At 42.3% G+C, this 24,112-nt stretch overlaps 1 protein-coding gene across 2 annotated transcripts in view; it reads left to right on the forward strand.

Moving 5' to 3' along the window:
- LOC125426936 (USP6 N-terminal-like protein) overlaps positions 1–24,112 on the forward strand; it is a 125,836-nt gene that overhangs the window by 70,508 nt on the left and 31,216 nt on the right. For both annotated transcript variants that reach the window (XM_048485814.1, XM_048485815.1), the window contains exons 2-3: positions 4,568–4,875; positions 22,922–22,995. In XM_048485814.1, the coding sequence (XP_048341771.1) occupies positions 22,930–22,995 (66 nt within the window). In that variant the 5' untranslated portion in view covers positions 4,568–4,875; positions 22,922–22,929. The remainder of the gene's footprint in view (positions 1–4,567; positions 4,876–22,921; positions 22,996–24,112) is intronic.

Here is a 24,112-nt window from a genome sequence, read left to right on the forward strand (position 1 = left end):
GAAAGGGCTACCAGGAAGGGAAGGGGGTGGAAGCCCTGAGAGTCAGAAGGAGGGAAAAGAGAGGGAGGGTATCTAGGGAAGAGGCAAACCCTGGGTGGTGCCTCTTCAACAACTCCCGGGACATCCTGCAGTCTGGAAGACGGGTGGGACAGCAATCACTCTGTGGCTAACAGCCTTATTGAATGACAGACTCCCTAAAACCGGGGTCTCAGACAGGGACAAGACCACCCCAGATAGGGAAGGAGGGAAGGCACAAATTCTTGATAGGATTCACATTTTGTCTAGTTATGCTGGTTTGTGATGACAACTACTGTACAGTATATAATAAATGTTCATTTTTTTGTTCAACAATAAATGTGAATTCTTCTTCATGGAAAAATAAGACATCCCCTGAAAATAAGACATAGCGCATCTTTGTGAGCAAAAATTAATATAAGACACTGTCTTATATTCGGGGAAACAGGGTAGCATTTATTTGAAGCTTCTCTGACCTGGATGGGGTGGGATCGGACAGAAACCCGTTAGCCATTCTAGAACATACGAATATGAAAATCAAATAAGAACATAAGAACAAGCCAGCTGGATCAGACCAGAGTCCATCTAGTCCAGCTCTCTGCTACTTGCAGTGGCCCACCAGATGCCTTTGGGATCTCACATGCAGGATGTGAAAGCAATGGCCTTCTGCGGCTGTTGCTCCTGAGCACCTGGTCTGTTAAGGCATTTGCAATCTCAGATCAAGGAGGATCAAGATTGGTAGCCATAGATGTATTTGAACTAAACTTCTTTACATAAGTAGTTTGTAGACAAATGATATCAGGTGCTGTAGAAACATTAGCTTCCAAGTCTTTCTCTTTTGTTTTAACTTGTATTCTGGATTTCTGGTGTCAGATTACAAAATTCTACCCTTGAACAGAGTATGATTCAGTAAGGGACAATAATTTATGAGTGTAATCCAGTGTATTTTTTTCTGTTTAACAACCAGAAGTATAACACAAGCTACACAGGGATAATTTGGGATAGATGAAGTCCTTAAAATTTCATGATGAGTAGAATAAATGTATGTTGGTGAATCAGATAAATGTGCTGTGAGTTCAGTCTTTTCCTTAAATTTTTGATGGGTGATTTTCCAGTGGGATTAATAAATTTGCATGTTCGAAGTGGGTTTATTGTTCCTATAAGTACATGAAGGCTGGGGGAGGGGGGGGATCAGGAATAAAATGTTCTTCTGGTTGGTTAGTTTTGAGAATATTTTTAAATTTCAAGTGAAAAATTTGGAAAATTTGGGGGAGCACTGGAAAAAAACTATGATATATTTTGTTTTAGAGTGAGTAAAATTCATCTTGAGACAAGGTTTTCCTCACTTAAAATATATAGCATGAAAAAGTTTTCAGACCTTCAGCTTTTTTAGTGTAAAAATTTAAGAAATTTTCTGGAGCACTGAAAAAGAGCACTGAGTAAGATGAAATATAAGGTTTCACTAATTGTTTTATGTAAAGCAATCTATAGCAGGTGCCATGGTGCCTGCTGACATCTTTTCTGGGTGGGGCTTTTGCCAGGCTATGTGGCTACATTGCCATTATGTAGAAAAACAAAAACAAAAAAAAGGGACGCACGTTCTGATTGACTATTAAAGATCCAATTTGCTGTGCTGATTTTTTAAAAAATGTTGCTTTGACAACAACTGCCACCACACAAAGGATCTAATCATGTGTTACTGAAGTTAAGCTGTGGCTGCCATTTTTTTCCTGCACCCTCCATGTAGTGCAGAATTCCAAATGTGCCTGAAGGCTCAGAAAGGATGGGAATCCCTGATCAACAGCATTAAATAATAATCCATCTATACCCTGCTAACGCATAACATTTTCAAAAAATTGGTTTTATTTAAATGTTAATACTTTGGATTGCAATTAATATGCTGTAATGTGTTTAATGGTGATGTATTAATATATCATTGTTATGATAATATATTAGTCATATATAGGACTTGATACATGTTTGTATATTAAGTTAATTTTATAACATTGAAAAACTGATGTCTAACTTAATATCTAAATGTGCTGGTTATTTGTTCTACCTATTGTGGCTGTATGAGAATGTTTCTGTCCAAATAATACATTTTCTCCTGTTTACTATAGAATTTGTTGTCTATTTTCAGCTTTTGATTTTTCCTACCTCTCAGATGTCAGAAATGAAGATATGTGTTGTGGTAGCATAGAGCGAGCTCTGAAGTATTGGTTATATGTGTAATTTGTCAGTGTGGTATAGTGGTTGAGTGTTGGACTAACATTGGTAGACATAGATCTGAATTCCCACTTGATCCATGGAAGCTTGCTGGGTGATCTTGAGCCAGTCACACACACTCAGCCAAACCTACCTCTTGGAGTTGTTATGAGAATAAAATGGAGGAGAGGAGGACAGTGTAAGCTGCTTGGGGTCCCCGCTGGGGAATCAAATAAGTAAACATAGGTCGATTCCTCACTTGCTGAATCGACCTAGGTTCAACCTGGGTTCGACCTTGGTACTCCCCACAGCTGCTGAGTTTGACATGGGTCTGTCCCAGCTTCACCCCCTCTAACTGTCAAATTTCTGACTCCACCAGGGAGGTACAACTTTTTCGGCGAACCTAGGTTGAACTCAGGTCAAAGCCGGTAAAGTGGGGAATCGTCCTTGCCGCGACTCTCCTGTTCAGCCAATCACAGTTCAGTGTTTTGGGCATGCGCAGAACGGGAGACTTGAGGTGGGGAAAAGCGCGCCTTTTAAAAAACATTTTCCTTGTATATGAAGCGGCGGCCAAACATATAAACAGCACACAATTACATGCTTCTTTTAGCTATGTAGAGCACTGCTTTGTGGCTACATTGCCGTTATGTAGAAAAACAAAAACAAAAAAAGGGACGCACGTTCACGTTTCCCGCTGTAGAACAGCAGCCAATCGGGAACGAGCAGCAAAGAGGCGGCGAGGTGATCCCGCCCTCTGAGCTTGGCTCCAGTGGAAAGACCGCAGCTGCTGTGGGGAGTAACAACGGAGTCGACCTAGGTCAGTACTTTTCAGGACCTAGGTCAATTCTCAAGTGCAGAATCGACCATAGAAGAAATACATTTATACTTTAACATTCCATAAATATGTCAAATCTAACACTTATATATAAGTTATAAATGATACATTTTATGTTGTTAGACCAATTAATAGTTTTTTGCTTGATAGAAAATATATTTAAATTCCCACCTCCCCCTTTTTTTTCAAAATGAGAGGGAAGAGGGGAAAAATTCTCCCTTGAGTCCAAAATTTTCAGAAATTTTACATTAACACACATAAAGCATACTATTCATGGAAAAGATTGACTAAAACCTGTAATCTACTGTTTAGTTTTGCAGTCTTCACTCACTGGATATAATTTAAGATAAGATTGCTGCCTTTGCAAGTCACAGCCAGTTTGCAACATATCTCCTTGGTTTTAATAGTACTCAGCTGTTCCTGTTTCTATCTACTGTACAGACTAATTTACTTCTCATAGATGTTTCATGTAGAACCTCCTTCTTGCCTTAGGAACAACTTTTCAGGAGCTACATTTACGCTGTAAGAAATAACAGTTAGTTGGCATGAAGATTGTGTCGTTTGAAATGGTTCATTTAAATGTTTGGAACATTATGCAGAGCATTTGGAGATAACATAAATGATGGTGTGTGTAGCTTTGGTATTTTTAAAGATGAAGCTAAGCTTCACTTTAAGCAGGACAAGACTGAGAATGAACTCATATCTTTCAAGATACATGTTTAGTTGCATGGAATCAGAATGAGGGACGGATAACACTAGTGAAACACTAGTGAAACGTGAAACAGACTTTTCTCTGTCATACACCTCTGAAGATGCCAGCCACAGATGCAGGCGAAATGTTAGGAATAAGATCTACCAGACGACGGCCACGCAGCCCGGAAAACCCCCCACAGCCAGATAACACTAGTCTTTGTATGCTAAAGAGGGAACCTCTCAGTGCAAGCAGAAATGCAGGCACATGTTTCAGGGCGTATTCAGAAAATGTTTGAAAAAAATTGATCATATGCAGCTTTGAGAGCTGCAGTAAGCATACTGTCACCATGATTTTCTTTCCTCTGGTTTCTAGAAGGACATACCATAGCAAGGATTAGTCAAGCCATAACTGGAATGGGGAAAATAGAAGAGTAGACTATTCTCATCAATTTTTCCAGTTCAGTCTTTAAAGTAAGGTTTTAAACAACCTGGTATCCTATAGCAAATAAGAAAATAATGTTTGGTCAACTAGTCAGAACTGAGCTGTTCAACTGGAAGAAAGTTGCATCTATTTTTCAGGCTATGCAGCAAATAATCAACATAAATGGACCAGTAAAATTGAAGGGGGGTGCCAACAGATTTGTAGTTATTTATAGAGTTGGTGAGAAAACCACAGTATGGAAAATACCCATATAGAGTTTATTCTTATAGCATTATGTTTGCATGGTATGCATGACAAAGTAATATTTGTTTGATGAAAACAGCAATAATGCTGGGAACATGTAGAGGCTAAAAAATATTTCTCCTGGATTTTTTCAGGCAATCCGGTCGACAGAAGAGGAGTTCTGCATAGAATGAGCTAGCAACACTGTGTTTCCTTTGACTTCACCCAATGACAAACACGTGTGGAGAGAAACAACAGAAAATGAAGATAGGCTTGCTATGACTGTGGCTGTGGCATGCATGGGCGAAGCTGAGAATGACAAAGGACTGCCTGAAAGACTGCTGAAGAGCTGTGGTGGTGGCAGCTGCTGAGCATCTGAAATGTCTTCCGTTGGGTAGCCTCAAAGGACTAGAGGCTACCGTAGCCTCTGCTAGTGAAGTGTGAGACATAATACCCATCTCAGGTAAGGGCTGCCATGTCTTGGGTTGCGTTAAGCTTATTTTGCCTTCTGGAGAAAGTTTTTGTAAATGTAATTCTTTCAACCCTGGCACAGTAACACTGAGAGACCACTGAAATGATCATTCTGGTCATTCCCCGTGAGTTTCCATCTTGTGTACTTACTTGATAATAAGATTTGGAGGAGAAAGTAGGTGGTTTGGACTCAGTCCCTGAATAACCGGTTGCACTGGATTTGTCACTGATCCAAGGAGTGAGATCTCTGTTATTTCTGAGACTTTGTTACTGCATATAAAGCCTCGTGGTTTGATTCTGCTCTTCTACCAATCATCCAACCATTTTTGGCGTTAACCAATACAGCTGCTGAGTGGGATGGTTTAATCCTTTCTCCTGTGCCATTTCTGCAATAGAGCTAAAGTTAGTTGAAGTAGGAGAGAAGATACCTATATTGTACCTGTCCTTTCCCCTACCTGTGCTCTAGCAGCAATAGTGTTTTATTTCTGTTGTTGTGGGATCTGAGGCATTTCTGCAGGGCCTCTATGACGAAGCTGTTCTATAAGGGATGTAGATGAGACAGCTATGGTTGTTTCCATCACTGTGGCCTCCCTCTTTTCTATTTTCCTTTATTTCCTCTATTTTCCTCACCTGATTTTTCCCCTCCTGATTAGTTATGAAATTATTGTGATAGTGTTGCCATCAGTTTAGATCAGATTTTAAATTGTATTTTTGTTCTGTTTTATTGTATTGTCGTATTATGAAAGTCTGGAAGCCACCCTGACCCCATAAGGGGAAGGGCAGCTATAAATCCAATAATAAATAAATAAATAAATAACATTAAAAAGTAGTGTTCTTACTTTAGGAGAGCAAAACCGAGCAAGATTGGCTGGTCACTGCGTGAAACAGTGTGCTGGATTAAATGGACCCCTGGCCTGATCCAGCAGGGCTTTTCTTATGTTTTAGGATAACCTGATATAATTGTACTTCCTGTCTCATGATTCATGGAGGCAAGAAGCAGGTAGCTTTTTCAGTCTCTAATGGGGAGGGAGTGCTCACCACTTTCAATAAGGCAACAGCTATATCAGGACCTTAAGTTGATGGTGGAATGACATCTGCAAGCCCCTCTAGGTTATGGCCAATATGCAGACCATGATGGATGCTAGTCTTAGGGGGCTCATTGTTCTCTAGACTATGTACAGGGATCAAAGGTTAACTAACAAGAATATGTTTTTTCAAAGCCCACCTTGTTCTAAGAGCAAAATCCAGGGCTTTTGACATAAGCTTCAGAATGGACAAAAACCCATAAATGTACAGGGAGGTGTTGAATCTAGAGACCTGCAAAAGGATGCTGCAGTTTTGAGGCAGCAAAGAAATAGCATTTCTCCATGATAGCAGAACATCCCTGAATTTTAAAGTGGACTGACTCAGAGCAATCTGAACTTGAGTTACTGTTTGTTCCCCTTTTCTCTTTGACCTCAGCAATTACACTCCTGTTATTGAAATTTTAGCTCACAGTATTTTCTACTTGTTAAACTCAGTAAGGTTCTCAGGGCACACATTTCAGTGTCACAGAATAACTCTGAAGTGAACGTGGTGGGTACTTAACTCCTCCGCTGAGGCAGAGGCCATTTTGTACATGCACTACTTACTCACGGGCTGGTTGCTTCATAGTGGAATTTTCCCACTTTTTTTTGTTTGCACAGGGAACCTTCATTTTGGCAGGTTGCCTGCTGCCTTTTTTTGGCAGTCAATTTTTCAGTCATTTCAATTTCTTGCCAATTTCACAGAGTCTGTTGCTCCAGCAATAAACCCCCTTTCCTCAGTTCACTCTCTGCCATTGCTGAGAGAGGTTCCTTCGTTGAAGCTCCATTTCAACAGCTGTTTACTGCCAACTACTACCTATCCCAATTTACTGCCACCTTAAAGCTGAGTACCCAGAATATAGCACAAAAATGCTCTTAAAAAATGCATGTCCTGTGGGTCAAAAATGCTCCACTTGAACTACCATGACAAATGCCTACTGTGCCTTGGCAGAGAGAATGATGTCTTGCGCAGCTGTCTTTGTTGCCAGTTCACTTTAAATGTTAGACAGATAGAGCTTCCCACCTAAAACTGGTGCTGTGGAAAAATGCTGTGTCCAGTGCAGTTCATAAAAAATACCCAAGTGCCATACCACCTTCTTTTGCTGACAGACAGATCTGAGCTTCCTGTGTTCCTACAGCTTCAAGACCAAACCTGACCATTCTAGGTTCAACAGAAAAGGTAGGAAGGGTTACAGGGTATGCCCCTACATTTCCTAAGATCAGTTCTTCAGAACCACCACTTAAGGCCATAAACATAGACAGCTGGAGAAGCAACCAACATCTGGAGAGGTCATCCCCTCCTGTCCTGACCCAAGGGCTTAGTTCTATACCACCCATCCTTGGAACTCATCAAGGAGACAACTTGAATTCCAAGAACTCTTTCTTCATTGGGCTGTTCACCTTTCTTATCCAGCTCTATGTTGGAATATGATATACAAGATTCAGAACCCTCTATCCCCTGTCATTAACTTAACCCGTCTCACTGTATGAATCCACTTTTCCAGTCAAAGCCAACAGATTTATATTTAACATGATCCCAGTCGCCATACTAAGGACACCGTGTCTACTATGACTATGCCTGGGATTTATACACTCTCCTTGGTTCCAACCAAGCAGAGACAGGTCGTTCTTCTCTAGATGATCCAGAGATTCCACTGGAAGTTCAACCCTTCAATGATCCGACTTTTGCCTGTGATATACCTGCGTTTGAGGACAGAGAGTATAACTATGCCTGTGAACCTCACCCAAGAATGTTAGGTCTGTACCGTCCATATAGTCCTGAGCAAAGACCTTTGCATATGCAATGAGTAGCTGAATCAAAAAAGTCCTCTTGTGTAGATCAGTTTTGCATAGTTTGCAGAAAGCCAGGCAAGGGGGAGCCTTTCTGACCTCTTTAGGTGGGAGTCACTATGAAGAATGTACCTGAACACACAGTTGTTGATTTTGTCCATTTGTAGGTTGACACCTACAGAAGCCCCTGCTCACCTGAGCAAAGTTGTCATGGCAGAACTTAGGGAGAGAGGTGGCCCCCAAAACAGGAGGGGGCTTTGTATGAAGGGCTTTGTATGTGATACCAATAATTTAAACTGAGCTTTGTAACTGATTGTCTGCCAATGGAGAGTTTGCAGAATGTGCTTTCTCCGCCTGGTTCTGGTTAATAACTGAACCATTGGCATTCTGAACTAGTTGGAGTTTTTGAGTAGAGTTTTGAGGGAAGACCCATGTACAGTTCATTACAGTAGTCTAGTTTTGATGTTACTGTTGCATGGATCCAGGTGACTAGATCAGCCATATCAACGTAAGGGACCATCTTATGGGCTAGGCTGAACTGGGGAAAAAAGCGCCCTTTTTAGAGCTGCATTAACTTGCTTCTCCAGTAATAAATCTGGATCCAGTATGACCCCAATACTTTAAACTGAGTCTGCAAGGGTCAGCTGGATTCCATCACAAGTGAGGAAAAGAATATCCCTCAAGATTTCCTCCTTCCCAACCAGCAGTATCCCTGTCTTTTCAGGATTTAGTTTCAATGTGTTCACTTTTAGCCCGTTAACCACCATGGCCAGGCAGTGGTTTCTCCCATCAAAAGTAGCTGTTGCACCCAGAGAATTTGTCAAGGTGGTAGCCATGATAACCTGTCTATAAAGGCTGGGGTGCGAGATATATCCACACCTCAACAAGCAGTTGATTGCAGTGGCCACCAAACCCAAAAAAATTAGCAGACCTTCACCTCACGTTGCAGGTGTTAGGAGCTTTCGACCTTTCAGGTCGGTGCAAAGAAATCCAAGTTGGAATCCTCACACATGCTACCTGTAACGAACTTGCCCCACCCTGAAGGGCTGGTGTACAGCAGGCCAAAGGGAGAAGGCCTTAGCAACAGCCAGAAAAAGAGAAAAAGGCTCCACAAGTAGAGAACCAACCTGATTGGTTGAAAAAGGTCCAGTAACGTTTGGAAAAAGCTAGGGGGAGCCAGTGGGCTTACAGCACGGAGAGTGGAGTTCAGTTCTGATCAGAGGCTGTCAGAGAGCAGAGCAGAGTTGGGCAGTCTGTCAGCTCTGACAGAGAAGGATTTCTGATTCAAGCTGAGGAAGCTTGAGGGAGTGTGTGGAAGGCCCTGAGTCTTGGTGGAGTGTGAACCGCCGCTCAGGTGCCTGGCAGCTAGCCTGCCCAGACATAGTCTGTCCGTCCCCTGTTCTAAACCCAGTCACCAGAAGTCCAGTCCGAAAGGGGGCATTTTAGGCCTGAGTAGGGGACTGATAGGGTAGGTGGCTAGTGTGTGCCAGTCCTACCAGACTTAGACTTGGGGTATATGAACGAGAAAGGGGTGTGTGGAACAGAGACCATCTAGTGTCTGTGAAGTAACATCTTAAGTGAAGTGCCTGAAACCGTTCAGTTTAAAAACAATATTTCTCTGTAACCGTTAAGCTTAAGCGAACTAACTCAGAAACCATCAAGCGTAAAACCTCTCCAGTTTAACTGAGAAGCCTCTGTTAAAGCCAGCAATAAAAGTTCTAAGTTTTGTTCTATAAAAACCTCTCCAGTCTTGTATTTGTCTGTGTGTCGGTGTTCCCCAGTCAGGGTGGTGACCGAGTGGAAAATCAGTATTGAGTGGGCTATAGAGGAAAAATATTATTGGTGGCAGCGCAGAAAGCAGAACTTATATCAGTGGCTTTCGTTACACTACCCTTTATAGGTGCTGCACCAGATCCCAAACTCAGTCAAGGTTTTCTCACCCTCATGCATACTTCAGTGCCAAAGAGTATACTTGCATAGCAATACAGAAACTGCTAGGGCTAGTGGTCTCCGCTACATCAGATGTACAGTCCCTTATGCAAGTCTACGCATGTGTCCTTTGCTTTCCATCCCCTCTACCACTATCAATCAAAGAAGTTATGCATACTAAGGAGAGTGTTACAGGCACTCCACTGGTGGATTCTCAACACTAAACTCTTAATAGGGGACCCTTTTTACTCTTCTCCCATCAAAAAATCACTGTCACTACTGAAGGCTCCTTTCTAGTTGGAGTGCCCACACCGGCAAAATATCACCCAATGGGACATGATCAACCCTTGAAAAATTCTACCAACATATTGGAACTCCTTGACCTTATAGCTTTTCAGACCCACATGTAATGCAAGAATATTCACTTAACCGCAGACAATAGTATAACTGTGTTTTATATAGGGTAGCATATGGGGCAGCACATCCTCACTAACGCTCTGCCAGCTTGCTCACTGATATGGAAGAGGGTCATCAACAACAGTGTCACAATCTAAGCCATTCACATAGCTGATGTAGTCAATGCGCTAGCAGACTTACTTAATCTTACTCCACTATTTCCCATGAATGGCAATTAAACTGGATCTTCTTATCCCTGATTTTCCAATTCAGGGGTGTTCCGATACCAGACCTGTTTGTCACCATTCTGAACAAAAACCTTGAGCTTCCCACCCCACAAGTTAAGGCAGCTAATTTGAAGCTGCCTTAAATTGAACATTTTGGCATTATAGCTGACCAGTGGAGGATTCCAAGTTATTGCCATGTATTCATTTGCAGTACTTCACCATGCAACCAAATGGCAAATGAGACTCCAAAAACTGCCAGGCCTGCATGTGAGGGTCTCATCTTACTGACTGGGTTGCTTTCTGTTTAGGGCAAATCTATGCAAGCCAGTAGAAATGAGCTTACCCGTATTGTGTGGGAACATGAAACAGTTCTCCCACACCTCTTCAGTCTGTGAGAAATCTGAAGTGTGTGGATGTGAGTATTCATGTTAATGCTTGCCTCCCAGTATAGTGAGACACAATAGACTGTTCCCTTTCTAGTTGCTTGTACTACATTAGTATTTTTAGCAGCAAGTAGTAGTAAATAAATCTCACTGATAATGCACATTTTGATACTGAATGTTTGTTGAGGTTTTTTTCCTCATTCCCCCTCCCCATGAAGTCTTAATTTTTTAGTCCCTGTTCACTGCTCACTTAGGCTGCATTTGATGTGACATGTAACCACAGTTAAGGAAGGATATGTATGGACACAGCTAGTTATCAGATTCTTGCATGCACTTTCCTCCTACTGATCCCCTCCCCACAAAGTAAGACTCATAGTTGAAATAGATCTTACTTGCATTTGTACTTCATGGGTAAGTGGAGTGAGTACTTAACTTAAGGAAGAAGCAGGGAGATGACCAAGACATGTCCTGCAACAAGTTGGTTCATGTGCATTTATCCATAACCACATGCAATGCTAGCCTACAAAAAGCATAAGATTAGTTTCCACATAATATCTTCTAGATGAACTTAAGGGCATTATACTTGATCCATCGTGGCACGTGTAGATATGTTTGTGGGCAGAGGGTCAATATGTGGAGTGTGGTATGGTGGTGATGATGAACTGCTCCCCAATTCTACTTTCTACTGCTTCCTTCCCCAGTGCAGAAGGTAAGGTTCCCAGGTTCCCCTGCCACCAGTGGGGGATGGAGGGTTGCCAGATTCAGGCTGGGAAACTCCTGGAGGTCTAGAGATAGAGCCTGGGGAGGACAAGGACCTCAGTGGGTACAGTGCCATAGAGTCTCCCCTCCAAAGTATCCATTTTCTTCAGGAGAATTGATCTCTGTAGTCTGGAAATGAACTGTAGATTCCCAGGTCCTACCTGGACACTGGCATACCTGGCAGGAGATGAAGTTCTGAAGCTAGAAGTAGACCGTAACAGGATAAAATTAAGTAGAGCAAAGTGTCTCTAGCTGAGGAATGAGTGACTGAGAAGAGCAGTTCAGCATCCCTCCCATCCACATTGTATTGAAAATAGCCCCACCCCACTTTAAAAGAATTTGCCTTAATCTGTATTCTAATACAGTGTGATGTAGTGTTTGCATATCAGACTAGGGGTTGGGAGCCCCAGGTTCAAAATTCCACTGTCTTGGAAGCTTGCTGGGTAACCTTGGGCCAGTGACACACGTTCAGCTTAACCTATCTTACAGGGCTGTTGTGAGGATAAAATGGAGAAGAGGAGAATAGCGTACTCCATTTGAGTCCCCACTGGGAAGGAAGGCAGGGTAGAAATAAGAGAAATAAATAAATAGATGCATGAGCTGTGTTGCCATGTGTGTGATGACAATACTAATGCCACAGGAGAAATCAAGTCTGGTTTTCATCATGAACAATTCTGTATCATTATTGACTGACAATTCTATTTAAAGCTCAAAACTAAAGTGCTTGATTAGGAGGGTATCTAAAGCTGCATTTGCTTTGTTATCACAAGCATGAGTCATATTTTCAAGTTCAACCTTTCTTGCATACTGTGATGTCTATTTCTAAAAAGGCCTGCAATCTCAGAAACCCTGGAAAATATTTTGGAAGGGCTTATGTTTGCACTATGGTTATCTTGCTATCATTCACATCCTCCTATAGATGATACTGTTTTTGTCCAGTTTTCAAATTAGGTCAGAAAATAGATTTGAAATTTCAAGCAAAGACCTTGATTTTCTCCTCATGTGTTTTTGGCTCTAATTTAATGTGCCTTCCTCCCCCACCCCACACACAAACGCTGTAGTAAGAAGTCAAGAACGAACCTGAAACCCCTAGGCTTGCATGCTTCCTCCTTTCTTGCACTGCATATAAAACTGAGATTGAAGAACTAATCCAACTTTTTTTGCTGGTTTCAGTTCAGGAAGATTAATTTCTAATAGACTTTGATGTCCTCTTGCTGTGTTTTCAGATTTACCAGATAGTGTTTCATAAGTGCATATTTTTATACAGGCATCATTGATCTTATGTTTGGTCTGTTAATCAAATATTGGATGCAAAATACAGGGCTTTTTTGGTAACTTTTTTAAAAACATAAATTAAGGATGTGGAAATAGTGGATCCTCTAGAGCACAGGTGTCAAACTTGCGGCCCTCCAGATGTTATGGACTACAGTTCCCATCATCGCCTGCCAGGGTATGTAACAGAGTCCCTCTCCTTACCCCCAAGTCGATTTATGATGTCTCCATTGTCCAAAGTTCTGGAAAAGAGATCAAGGAAACTAGAAGCCATTGCACATCTATTAAAAATAGAGGCTGTGGAGCCAGTTCCACAGGAGCAGAGAGAACGGAGAGTCTATTCCATTCTGTTTACGGTACCTGAGAAAAATGGGGAGTGGCATCCGATTCTGGATTTGAAGTATGTCAACTGTTTCGTAAGGCTGAAACACTTCAGAATGGAAACCCTGAGGTCCATCGCAGACTCTCTCCAGCCAGACGAATTCCTCTGGCCTCTGCACCGCTCCTCGAGTTTTCTTCAAACTCCTCATTAATCTGATAGTGTTACTCAGGGAAAGAGACATCAGAATACACAGGCACTACAACACACTCAGGAGACCATCCAGGTCCCGTAGAGTCATGGCTTTCTTGTCAACCGAACCAAGAGTTCACTAAATCCTTCACGGAGATTGGAACATTTAGGTTTCATCATAGACACCAACACCTGCAAAATTCTGGTCCCTCCGGAAAAACAACGAATGTTGAAGGCCAAAATAACTCAGATCCTGCACTAGAACAGATGTTCTCTACTTACACTCGCAAGCCTGATGGGTCTAATGGTGGCACTCTCAGAGGCCATACAGTGGGGAAGATTCAGATCCAGACCGCTCCAGAGGTTTCTTCACCCATTCCAGGATCTCATTGCCCACAAATCCCACAGAGAGGTGGTGATTCCGAGTTCTGTCAGTCGGCCTGTTATGGTGGATCAGGTTAACCTATTTAAACTTAGGATGGGTTTTTCTGGATTGCAGCCACCAAACAGATGTTCTCGGACGCCAGTCTACTGGGCTGGGAAGCAACACTCGAGGGAATTCCAATCCAAGGGACTTGGTCAGCCGAGGAGACCATACCTCACTTCAATGTGCTGGAATTAAGGGCGATTCGGTTCACACTGAGACATTTTCAACATTTTTTAATAGGATCCCATGTTCTAATCCGGACAGACAACACGACGGCCAAGTCTTACCTGAACAGACAAGGGGGTCCAGGTCCGCAGATTTACAGAAGGAAGCCCTTCTAATCTTTCAGTGGGCTGAGACTCATGTGCTTTCCATCAGAGCCGAACATATTCAGAGAAACTTGAACGTTCAGGCAGATTGGTTGAGCAGACAGAGCATCCATCCAGGGGAGTGGCGACTGAAAGAGGAGATTTTTCAAATGATACCCTGAACTCTGGGAACATCAGTCTTGGATCTCTTTGCCTCCAATCTGAACAAACAACTTCCCAGATTCATGTCTCGATTCCATCACCTGGAGGCAGAGAATATGGAGGCCTTGTCCTCCAGCTGGCCTCACAGAATTCTGTACGCCTTTTCCTCCTTTTCCCATGATTCCCAGACTACTTTGAAAGATCAGGGAGGAGAGAGCAGATGTCATCTTGGTAGCCCCGTGGTGGCCCAGACGACCTTGGCTTACCAACATCTTACAGGTGTTGGCACCCAAATCTCTGAGACCCACATCGCACAGAGATCTCCTACAACAGGGACCCATTTTCCACCCGGAACCAGAGCAGCTCAACTTGACCGCCTGGAGGTTGAAAGGCGACAATTAGAGTCTCAGGGGTATCCCACAGCTGTACTTAACACCATACTGGCTTCCAGGAAACCTTCCACCAAAAGAATTTACGATTCAACCTGGAAGGTGTTTGTTAGGTGGTGTTGGAGGAAGAGAGAGACACCTACAGAACCTAAACTCTGGGATGTTTTAGGTTTGTTGCAGGACAGTATAGAATCAGGTCTTAGAGCTAATACTCTACGCAGACTAATGGCAGCCCTTACGTCTGTAATACCCAGACTGGAAAGATACATTCCCACTTCACATCCACACATAGTTAGATTCCTTAGGGGCGCTGCCCTGAAAGATAGACCAGTTAATCATCACTTCCCCAAATGGAGGCTGCATACGGGGTTACATGCCCTGACCAGAAAACCTTTTGAATCCATAATGGAAATTTCTCTTAAGCATCTTCATATGAAGACCATTTTTTGGTAGCCATCACTTCTGCCAGAAGGGTTTCGGAGCTAGCTGCCCTTTCGATGAACCTCCATTGTGTGTTTTTCATAAGGACAAGGTGGTATCGACCCTACCTTTATTCCTAAGGTCAATTCTACCTTCCATAGGAAACAGGAAATTTTTTCTGCCTACTTTTTTGTCCTAATACCAAACACCCCAAGGAGGTGTACTGGCATACATTAGATGTGAGGAGAATCTTAAAAGCCTTCTTAATTAGAACTCAGGAATTCAGGCGATCAGATTCCATGTTCATATTCATTTCCAACCATAACAGGGGTCAGAAGCTATCATCCCCTTCCATCAGTAAGTGTTTGAGGGAATGTATTAGTGAGGCTTATAGGGTACAAAAGCTGTCGGTCCCAGTAGGGATCATGGCACACTCTGTCTGCAATGCTTCCGCTAATGCGGCCTTTAACAATAATGTACCTGTGGCTGAAATTTCAGAGCTGTAACATGGTCCTCCTTATCCACCTTTGTCAGGCACCATAGGCTGAACGTCTTCAGCGCTGCCGATGCAGATTATGGACGCAGAGTCCTTCAACATGTCATTGGAGAGGATTTCGACCCCACCCTTTAACCAAATCTGTCACTGCTAGGGGAGTTCACCCAGATGTCATCTTACTCAATGGAGAAATAACATTGGTCTTACCCGTGAAGGGGACTTCTCCATTGAGCAATTGATGACATCTGCCCTCCCATTGGTCGTTATCCTGCTCCAAGATTAGTTAGAATTTTTTTTCTCCTTTCTTATATATATAGTTATAAGTATAAACAAACAGTTTGTTGTTCTGGTTAATGGTCCAGAAGGTCCTCTTTGTGTTGGACATATTGTTGCAGGAGCCCCTTGTTCCCTTAGCGCCCAACAAGATTTCCTTTTACTGGTTACTACGGTTTTTTGCTCTTGTATTGGGTGCGAGTTTGAACGTTGTAATGTCAAGTTTTACAGAAGTTTTTTCAGCTGGATACTGCTTTATGGAGAAGCCAGAACTGGAGCCCAGGAGAAGGGGCGGAGCCACAGCACAGAGAGGAGCCTGGGAAGTTTTCTCTTTAACCCCTGCCTTCCTGAATGGTAGCTGACAAATACCCAGATGTCATCAATTGCTCAATGGAGAAGTCCCCTTCACGGGTAAGACCAATGTTATTTTCTAGGACTATTTTGCCTTTGAGGGAAGACTAACCTGGACCTGACCTAACAGCAACCACTGGGCAATTTGATACCATACAATTTCCATGACCCACCTAGGCCTGGCTACTGTCTTAGTGTTCAGCAGCAGCCATCTCACAGAAGCCAGTGTGAAGTAGTGGTAGAGTTTCAGCTTACGAAATGTAGGTTTGAATCCTTGTTCTGCCTTGAATGAGTCAAACTTTCAGCCTAAACTACTTTATGGAGTTGGTGTAAAGATAAAAGAGAATTATGTAAACTGCTTTTGGTCCTCATGGTGGACAAAAGAGGGGTATGAATGAAATAAATAATTCTGGCTTTCTGTGTAAGAATTTTGTGTCCGTTATTGAAAGTAAGTTGTGATGAACCTGCACTCCCCCCCCCCCCCCCAGTTTTTATTGTGGTTTGGATAAACTCTTGATCCACAGCCCCGCCTACCTCACAAGGTGTCTGTTGTGAGGAGAGGGGTTTGTAAGCTGCCTTGAGTCTCCCTACAGGAGGGGCATAAATCCAAACTCTTCCTCCTCTTCACATTAATATCAGTGCAGATGCAACAGTTCATCAGTATTAGTTCTGAAAAAGGATGAAGAAGAGAGAGTCTATCAGCACCATCCAGAAGTAGGGAGCACTGCAAGGGTCAGGGATGGAATGGTGAAAGCAGCACTGTATTGTCTCCAAAGAACTGTAGGCGGTGCAGAAAAGAGGGAAATTTGAAAGCCCTCCTGCTGCCTGAATCACCCCATAGCCAAAACAAGCTTACATCACACTTTTCTGCAGGTTTGGAGGGCAGAATTCCTGGAAATCCCACCCCTGGCTCCACCCCTGGGAAACCTCTCTCCTGTGCCAGGGTCCACTCAAATTCCAATGTAGCATAGCAGCAGCACCAACTTCTGGGTTTGCCTGCCACGAAGCTGTAGGGCAACAAGACGCTGCCATCTTTGCTCTCTCTGCCAGCATGGGTTCCTTGTACACTGGTGGAGGGGGAAAACATGTCAGTGCAGCCCTCTGTTGGTCTCAAAGCCTATTCACCCCACTCCCATCTGGACTGGGCTGCCCAAGTGCATGGGGTATTCCCTATCTTTTAATTATGGATAGATGGTAAGTAACATTAAGTTTTCATTGGGCCAGTGTGTCCACTGATGAGCTCCTAGTCATGAAGTTTGCAACTCACCTAAACTTTAAGCAGATCTTATGCTGAGAATCAAAAAGCTAGTTAGACAGGGAACCTTTTACGTAAGCCTTCACTAAATAGTTTCCCTTGACTTTCTTCATGTGTGCATGATATTACTGTTAATTTTAGTAATGGCAGTGTACATCTGTCACAACAGTGGTGGTGATGAGTTCCTTTTTTCCTTAAAGAAACAGGCTTTTTGCCATTGAATTAATTCTGAATTTTGGTTGAAACAGACGTTCAGGTTGATGGGTTAGATGCAGACTACATTGTCCATTAATGGAATGGAACTTTTCTGGCTCCCTCTCCCATTGTAGCCCAGTGGTTTCCACAAAATGCTGCTCCTGGGGGATAGAGAATGCTGTGAGAGAAGTCTGCAGCAGAATGGGGGATCTGGTAAAAATTGAGAGTTTAGTCAGGATCCAGACCAGTAGTTTCTGAAATATGTACAAGTTTCTGAAATATGTATGAGAGTGATTTGTTTTAGTCAGTAGCTGTGTCTACTGGCTTGTACATATGAAATTGCTAGCCCCTGAGCTGATCACTGAAAGCAGCAAAAACAAAATGGCGGGGCAGGGAGGCCACCCAACCAGGCCAATTCACTGACTAAATGGGAAGAGGCAACTGGTGCTGTGGCCTCTACTGTTGTCTCCTGTGTGTAAGACATGCTGCACAGGTGCTGGCAGGACCATTTCGGGCTCATCTTCCCCAGCAATGGGACAGGTTAGTAATCCACACCATCTCTCAGATCTGCACCACTTGTTGCCCTGCTTTGGACAGAGAAATACGCTGTTCTGGCTTTACCACCCTACAAACAAGAAAAGCCCTTTGGGGATCGGGCGGTATAGAAATTGAATAAATAATATTTATTCAAATTATTGTTGTTGTTGTTGTTGTTGTTGTTGTTATTATTATTACCCCCCACCGGGTGCCGCCTTGTCGTTGGCGGGGGGCTTAACTGCTTCTGTGATGTTGAGAGCTGTGCTGGCGGTAGTGCAAACTACCAGCAGGTTCAACCATGCCGGAGTGGTCTTAATTGAGGAGAAGGACTAAGTGCACCCAACCCATTAAAATATGGTGAAACAAACTCAAAAGAAGTCTATACTGGCTCGGTCGTCGCCCAGGATAATAAGGACCGCAGCAGGTGCTGGTGAACCTGGGCATCCGTCGACAAGTGGGCTACAGGAACCAGGACCCATTGCTTAGCAACCAGGGCATGGGCCTGCAGGGCAACTGGAAGCAAAACAACTACAAAGGCGGCAGAAATTTTCAATGTCAGAGAATCGAACTGTCATGAACTGCTACCATAAATCAGAACCCCAAAAGCGTGGCTACCAAAAACGGATGTACCGGCTGTGGAAACTCGAATATCCAGATTCAACTGTAACTGAACTGAGACTTGCTGACCAGAGGCGATTCATAACCAGGAACAAGGTGTTCAGTGAAGTCGAACTTGAAGAAATACGGAAAAATCATGAAACAGTAGAACAGGCAACTGTGGGAGACAATTGTAGGAGTTCTAACAAAATCTGAGTCCACTGAACATTTTGAGCCAGAAGAAAATGCAGAAATTTTGCATGAAAACCTGTGTCCATTTTTACCGTACACCTGGCACATTGACCACAAGGCAACAAGAACTTAAAGAGAAAATTTTGACCTATGCTGCATCAAAGGAAGAAAGGCAAAGACTGCCAACATTGAAAACAGTACCAAGAAAACATCTGGCACCCCTAATGGAAGATGTGAATGCTGCACTCGCAACTATCCAGATAACATCAATGGAAGAAACTAATCAGCTTGCATACAGTACAGCAGTGATTGTAACACAAGAATTGGGGATACAAAAACTGAAGCCCGCAAGAAAAATGACTGGAAAACCAAAATGGAAAATCAGGTTGGAGTTAAAAATCAAGAGCCTATGATCAGATGCAAGCAATCTGAAGAACATGAAGGAACAAAAACTGAAAAATGTCAAAATAAAGAATAACCTGATTAAAAAATACTGGCTGAACACAAGAAAAATTGAAGAAGCACTTGAAATTGTGAAACAACAAATCACAGCAACAGCCAGAAAAATTGAACGATATGAAGCTAGAGTAATCCAGTACAAACAAAATCAACTTTTCCAATCTGATCAAAGGCGGTTCTACCAGAGTCTGAATCAGCAGGCAGCTGTGCAAAATGAAAAACCAGGAAAAACAGCTACAAATACATTCTGGAAAGATTTGTGGGAAACAGAAAAAGGCTACAACAAAAATGCTGGGTGGATAAAAGACTTTGAAAAGAAATTTTCAAAGAACAAGATGAGAAACTTGGAAATAACAACAGAAATGATCAGTAAAAGAGTGAAGAAAGTAAAAAATTGGACATCACCTGGCAATGATCAGTTGCATGGATTTTGGCTCAAATATCTGACCAGCCTGCACTCAAAAATGGCCAAACAATTCAATGAAATGCTGCAAACTGGAAACATCAGTGAATGGATAGTAACTGGGAAAACATATTTGATACAGAAAGATTCAGCAAAAGGGACAATACCAGGAAACTACAGGCCAATAACATGTTTGCCTACAATGTTCAAACTGCTGACAGGCATAATAGCTGATCAAATCCAAGATTACTTGGAGGCAAATAACATCATCCCAGTGGAACAAAAAGACAATAAAAATAGGGGCACCAAAGATCAGCTTCTGATTGATAAAATGATACTGGAGAACTGCAAAAGCCGCAAAACAAACCTGTATGCAACATGGATTGATTACAAAAAAGCATTCGACTCACTGCCACACAGTTGGATCATCAAATGTCTGGATGTCTTTGGGGTTTGTGAAAATATTAGCAAGTTTACTCAAAATGCAATGAAACATTGGAAAACTGAGTTGTTTGTGGGCAACCAAAGCTACGGAACTGTCAACATCAAGAGAGGAATTTTCCAGGGTGACTCACTGTCACCATTGTTGTTCATCATTGCAATGATCCCACTGTCAACAATTCTACAAAAAAACAAACCTGGGCTATCAAACTGCAAGAAATTCACCAAAAATTTCCCACTTGCTTTACATGGATGATCTAAAGCTTTATGGAAAATCAGAAACTGAAATTCAGTCACTGACCAACACAGTCAGAATCTTCAGCAATGACATTAGTATGGAGTTCGGCTTGGACAAATGCGCCACAGTGGCATTGAAGAAAGGGAAAATTACTGACAGTAAGGGCATAGAGATGCCTAATGGAAAAACCATGAAGTGCAATCAACCTGAATCCTATAAATACCTGGGAATACTACAGCTATCCAACATCAAGCATGGACATGGGAAAAATGTGGTCAGCAGAGAATATGTCCAAAGGGTCAGAAAAATTTTGAAGAGCAAATTAAACGGCGGGAATACGATCAAGGCTTTCAACACCTGGGCCATACCCGTCATCAGATACACTGCTGGAATTGTGAACTGGACGCAAGCAGAGCTGGATGATCTGGACAGAAAAACAAGAAAACTGATGACAATCCACTACTCATTACACCTGCGTAGTGATATTGACAGACTTTACCTACCCAGAAAATCAGGAGGTAGAGGGCTTCTGCAAGTGAAACAAACGGTGGAAGAAGAGAACCGTGCACTGGCAGATTATGTGAAAAACAGTGAAGAACCAACATTGATGGAAGTCAACAGCAGAAAACTGCTCAAAGTGCAAAAGACAAAGAGTGAATACCATAAAAATACACTGCAAAGCAGAAGAGAAAACTGGCAAAAGAAGGCTCTCCATGAACAGTTCCTGGAAAAAAATTGAGGGCAAAATTGACAAGGAAAAAAAAAACTAATTGTGGCTCACAAATGGAACTTTGAAAAAGGAGACTGAGAGCTTGATTCTTGCAGCCCAAGAACAAGCAATTCGAACAAATGCCATCAAAGCCAGAATTGAAAAGTCAACTACAGATCCCAAGTTCAGACTCTGCAAGGAAGCAGACGAAACAATAGATCACATACTTAGCTGCTGCAAGAAGATCGTGCAGACGGACTACAAGCAGAGGCATAATACTGTTGCTCAGATGATTCACTGGAACTTGTGCCACAACTACCATCTGCCTGTGACAAAGAACTGGTGGAATCACAAACCTGAAAAGGTCACTGAAAATGAACACGTAAAACTACTCTGGGACTTCCGAATTCAGACTGACAAAGTTTTGGAACACAATACTCCTGACCTCATGATTGTGGAAAAAAAGAAAGTGTGGATAGTTGATGTTGCAATTCCTGGTGACAGAAGGATTGATGAGAAGCAACTGGAAAAACTTACACGATACGAGGATTTAAGGATTGAACTACAAAGACTCTGGCACAAACCAGTAAAGGTGGTCCCAGTGGTGATCGGCACACTGGGTGCAGTGCCTAAAGATCTTGAACGGCACTTAAAAACAATTGGCACTGACAAAATCACCATATGTCAGCTGCAAAAGGCCACCCTACTCGGCTCTGCACGCATTATTCGTTGATACATCACACAGTCCTAGATGCTTGGGAAGTGTCCGACGTGTGATGTAATACAAAATCCAGCATATTGATCTTGTTTGCTGTGTATAACTGTTTTTGTATCAATATAATAACAATAACAATAGCAATAGCAATGATGATGATGATGATGATGATGATGATGATGATGATGATGATGATGATGATGATGATGATGATGATGATGATGATGATATAAAAGTACTGAATGTGATCCAGATACCACAGGATGTTCAAGGCAGCAGAGAATCTGTAAAAAGTAGGGAATTATCCTACTCAAAACTCTCACTGTTTATAGAATCCTGGAAGAGGGGGAAATCTTGAGGTAAAGGGGTTTCTAAAATGGTCCTCACCATCCCTCAGCACATGTGTGTCTTTAATCAGAAGGTACAGGTTTGGGGATTCTGTGCTACCCTTTTACAGTCTTGTGATCTCATGTGAATATTGAAAACATTTTAAAAAGCTAACTGTTGCCAGAGAAAATGTTTACATAAAAATTGGAAGCAGTAGCAACAGAAACTAGTTGCATGTTCTCTCTGGACCACACCAATTAATAGCATGGCTGCTGAATTCCGGAATGGATGAAATTTCCAAATAGTCCTCAATGGCAGCTTGAGCATAGAACATGTTGAACAGTCCAGTCTTGGCATTGACAGGGTATGTATCATGGTTATCAGAGCCTTGTTTTTTCAGAAAAGTGTGTGGGAACCAATAGCTATATATCAGAATAAGCTCTCTTGTATGCAAGTTTGATCTTCAGGACTAAGTTTTGAAATAATTCCTCTGAGAAGAAAACCAGATGCTAAGATTTAAAAAATGGTTGAACTGAATTGAAATAAACATCTTATTTCCTTATTCTGCAGGAAAAAATGGGCTAATTCAAATGCACTGTTCAGACTCTAATAGTGTTTGTATTGTTTGACAAGAACTGTATATAGATGTATTTGAGATTTCCCTTCTTCCACCTAATTTTGATTCTAGACTAAGATTTGGGTTTTTTGAGTTGTTAACAAAGCCTTTTTCTAGGGCCCTATCCAAAATGTTCCCTGTGCTTCATGTGGTGTCAGTTTATTAGCTCACTATTGATTTTCAATTTTGCTTACAGTTTCTGACATGAAGAAAGATATAGATGCCTTAATAGCAGAAGAAAGGGCAGAAATCATCAGCAAGTATGAGAAGGTAAGGTTCTTGCTTTTGTAAACTAATGCACTGTCTGGCCCAAGCTTTTTGTTAACTGTCTACGGATAGCAGGAACCTCTTTCACCAGCCAGCTAGTTGCCTGTTCCAATAATACCCCCCACCCCCCACGCCAGCAAGGTTGATGACGTCTCACCATGTAGCAGCTCAGTAGACCTTGCCTGAAGCTGCAGCCACATGGCAGCTTCCTCCATGTAACAAGCTTAGGGTGAGCACTAATTTGCCCCACTGATTGGTTCCCACTACATGATCTCTGTGTAGCCACAAGCCACTGCCAGGAATGTTTATTGGAGCAGCTATCAGATGGAGGCAATGATGGGTTCTAAAGTAAAGATAGCTTAAAATGAAATGACTACTACCATTCTAGCTTCTCATGGTTTTAATGTCTTAAGTCCTCTTTTCTGACATCACAAACTGTCAGGTTGGCTCAGAATATCCCATACATTATTTCGACAGCATTCCAGCATTTCCTAATAAGATAGAAATAAATTGACCCCAGTGTATGTTCCTTGCTTTGGCTGTGTAACTTGAGTCTTTGCCAGAAAGCAGTCATCTTCTTGTCAGCCCTAAGACATTTCAGTAATCGATTCCAAGGCTGAAAGCATGACGGTATGGATATTATTGTCCCTGAGAACTTCCTTTGGTCTGCCTGTCTCTGGTACTTGTTTCATCTAACTTATATATTTAGAGGATCCTGAGAATAGTGTCTCCCCCTCCCTCCCCAATTCGGTACTGAGCCATACTGGCAGTACAGCAGTTGAATAGAAGAGCAGCCTATATGGACAAGTTCAGGGCAGAATTTATAGAACTGAGATAGCTGTACACAACTGCAAAAGGATTGTGCAAAGTGCATGCCAATATACATATGGAAAAATGGGTGTCATTCTATAGAAATGCATATTGATAGCTGATTTATACCCTTCACCATGCTTCCTACCTTGCCTTTATCATAGCACAATAATAGTTCAAGAAAGCTTGTTTCACCACAGGAATAGGCATTGTCATCTTAATATTTTGGAATACTGCTCACAGTAACACATATCAATATGCCCAACATTTTATTTTCTTAGGCTGCATCATAGCATGCTTATTGTATCCC

The sequence above is a fragment of the Sphaerodactylus townsendi genome, linkage group LG02, assembly GCF_021028975.2.
Source record: "Sphaerodactylus townsendi isolate TG3544 linkage group LG02, MPM_Stown_v2.3, whole genome shotgun sequence".
Classification (NCBI taxonomy): domain Eukaryota; kingdom Metazoa; phylum Chordata; class Lepidosauria; order Squamata; family Sphaerodactylidae; genus Sphaerodactylus; species Sphaerodactylus townsendi.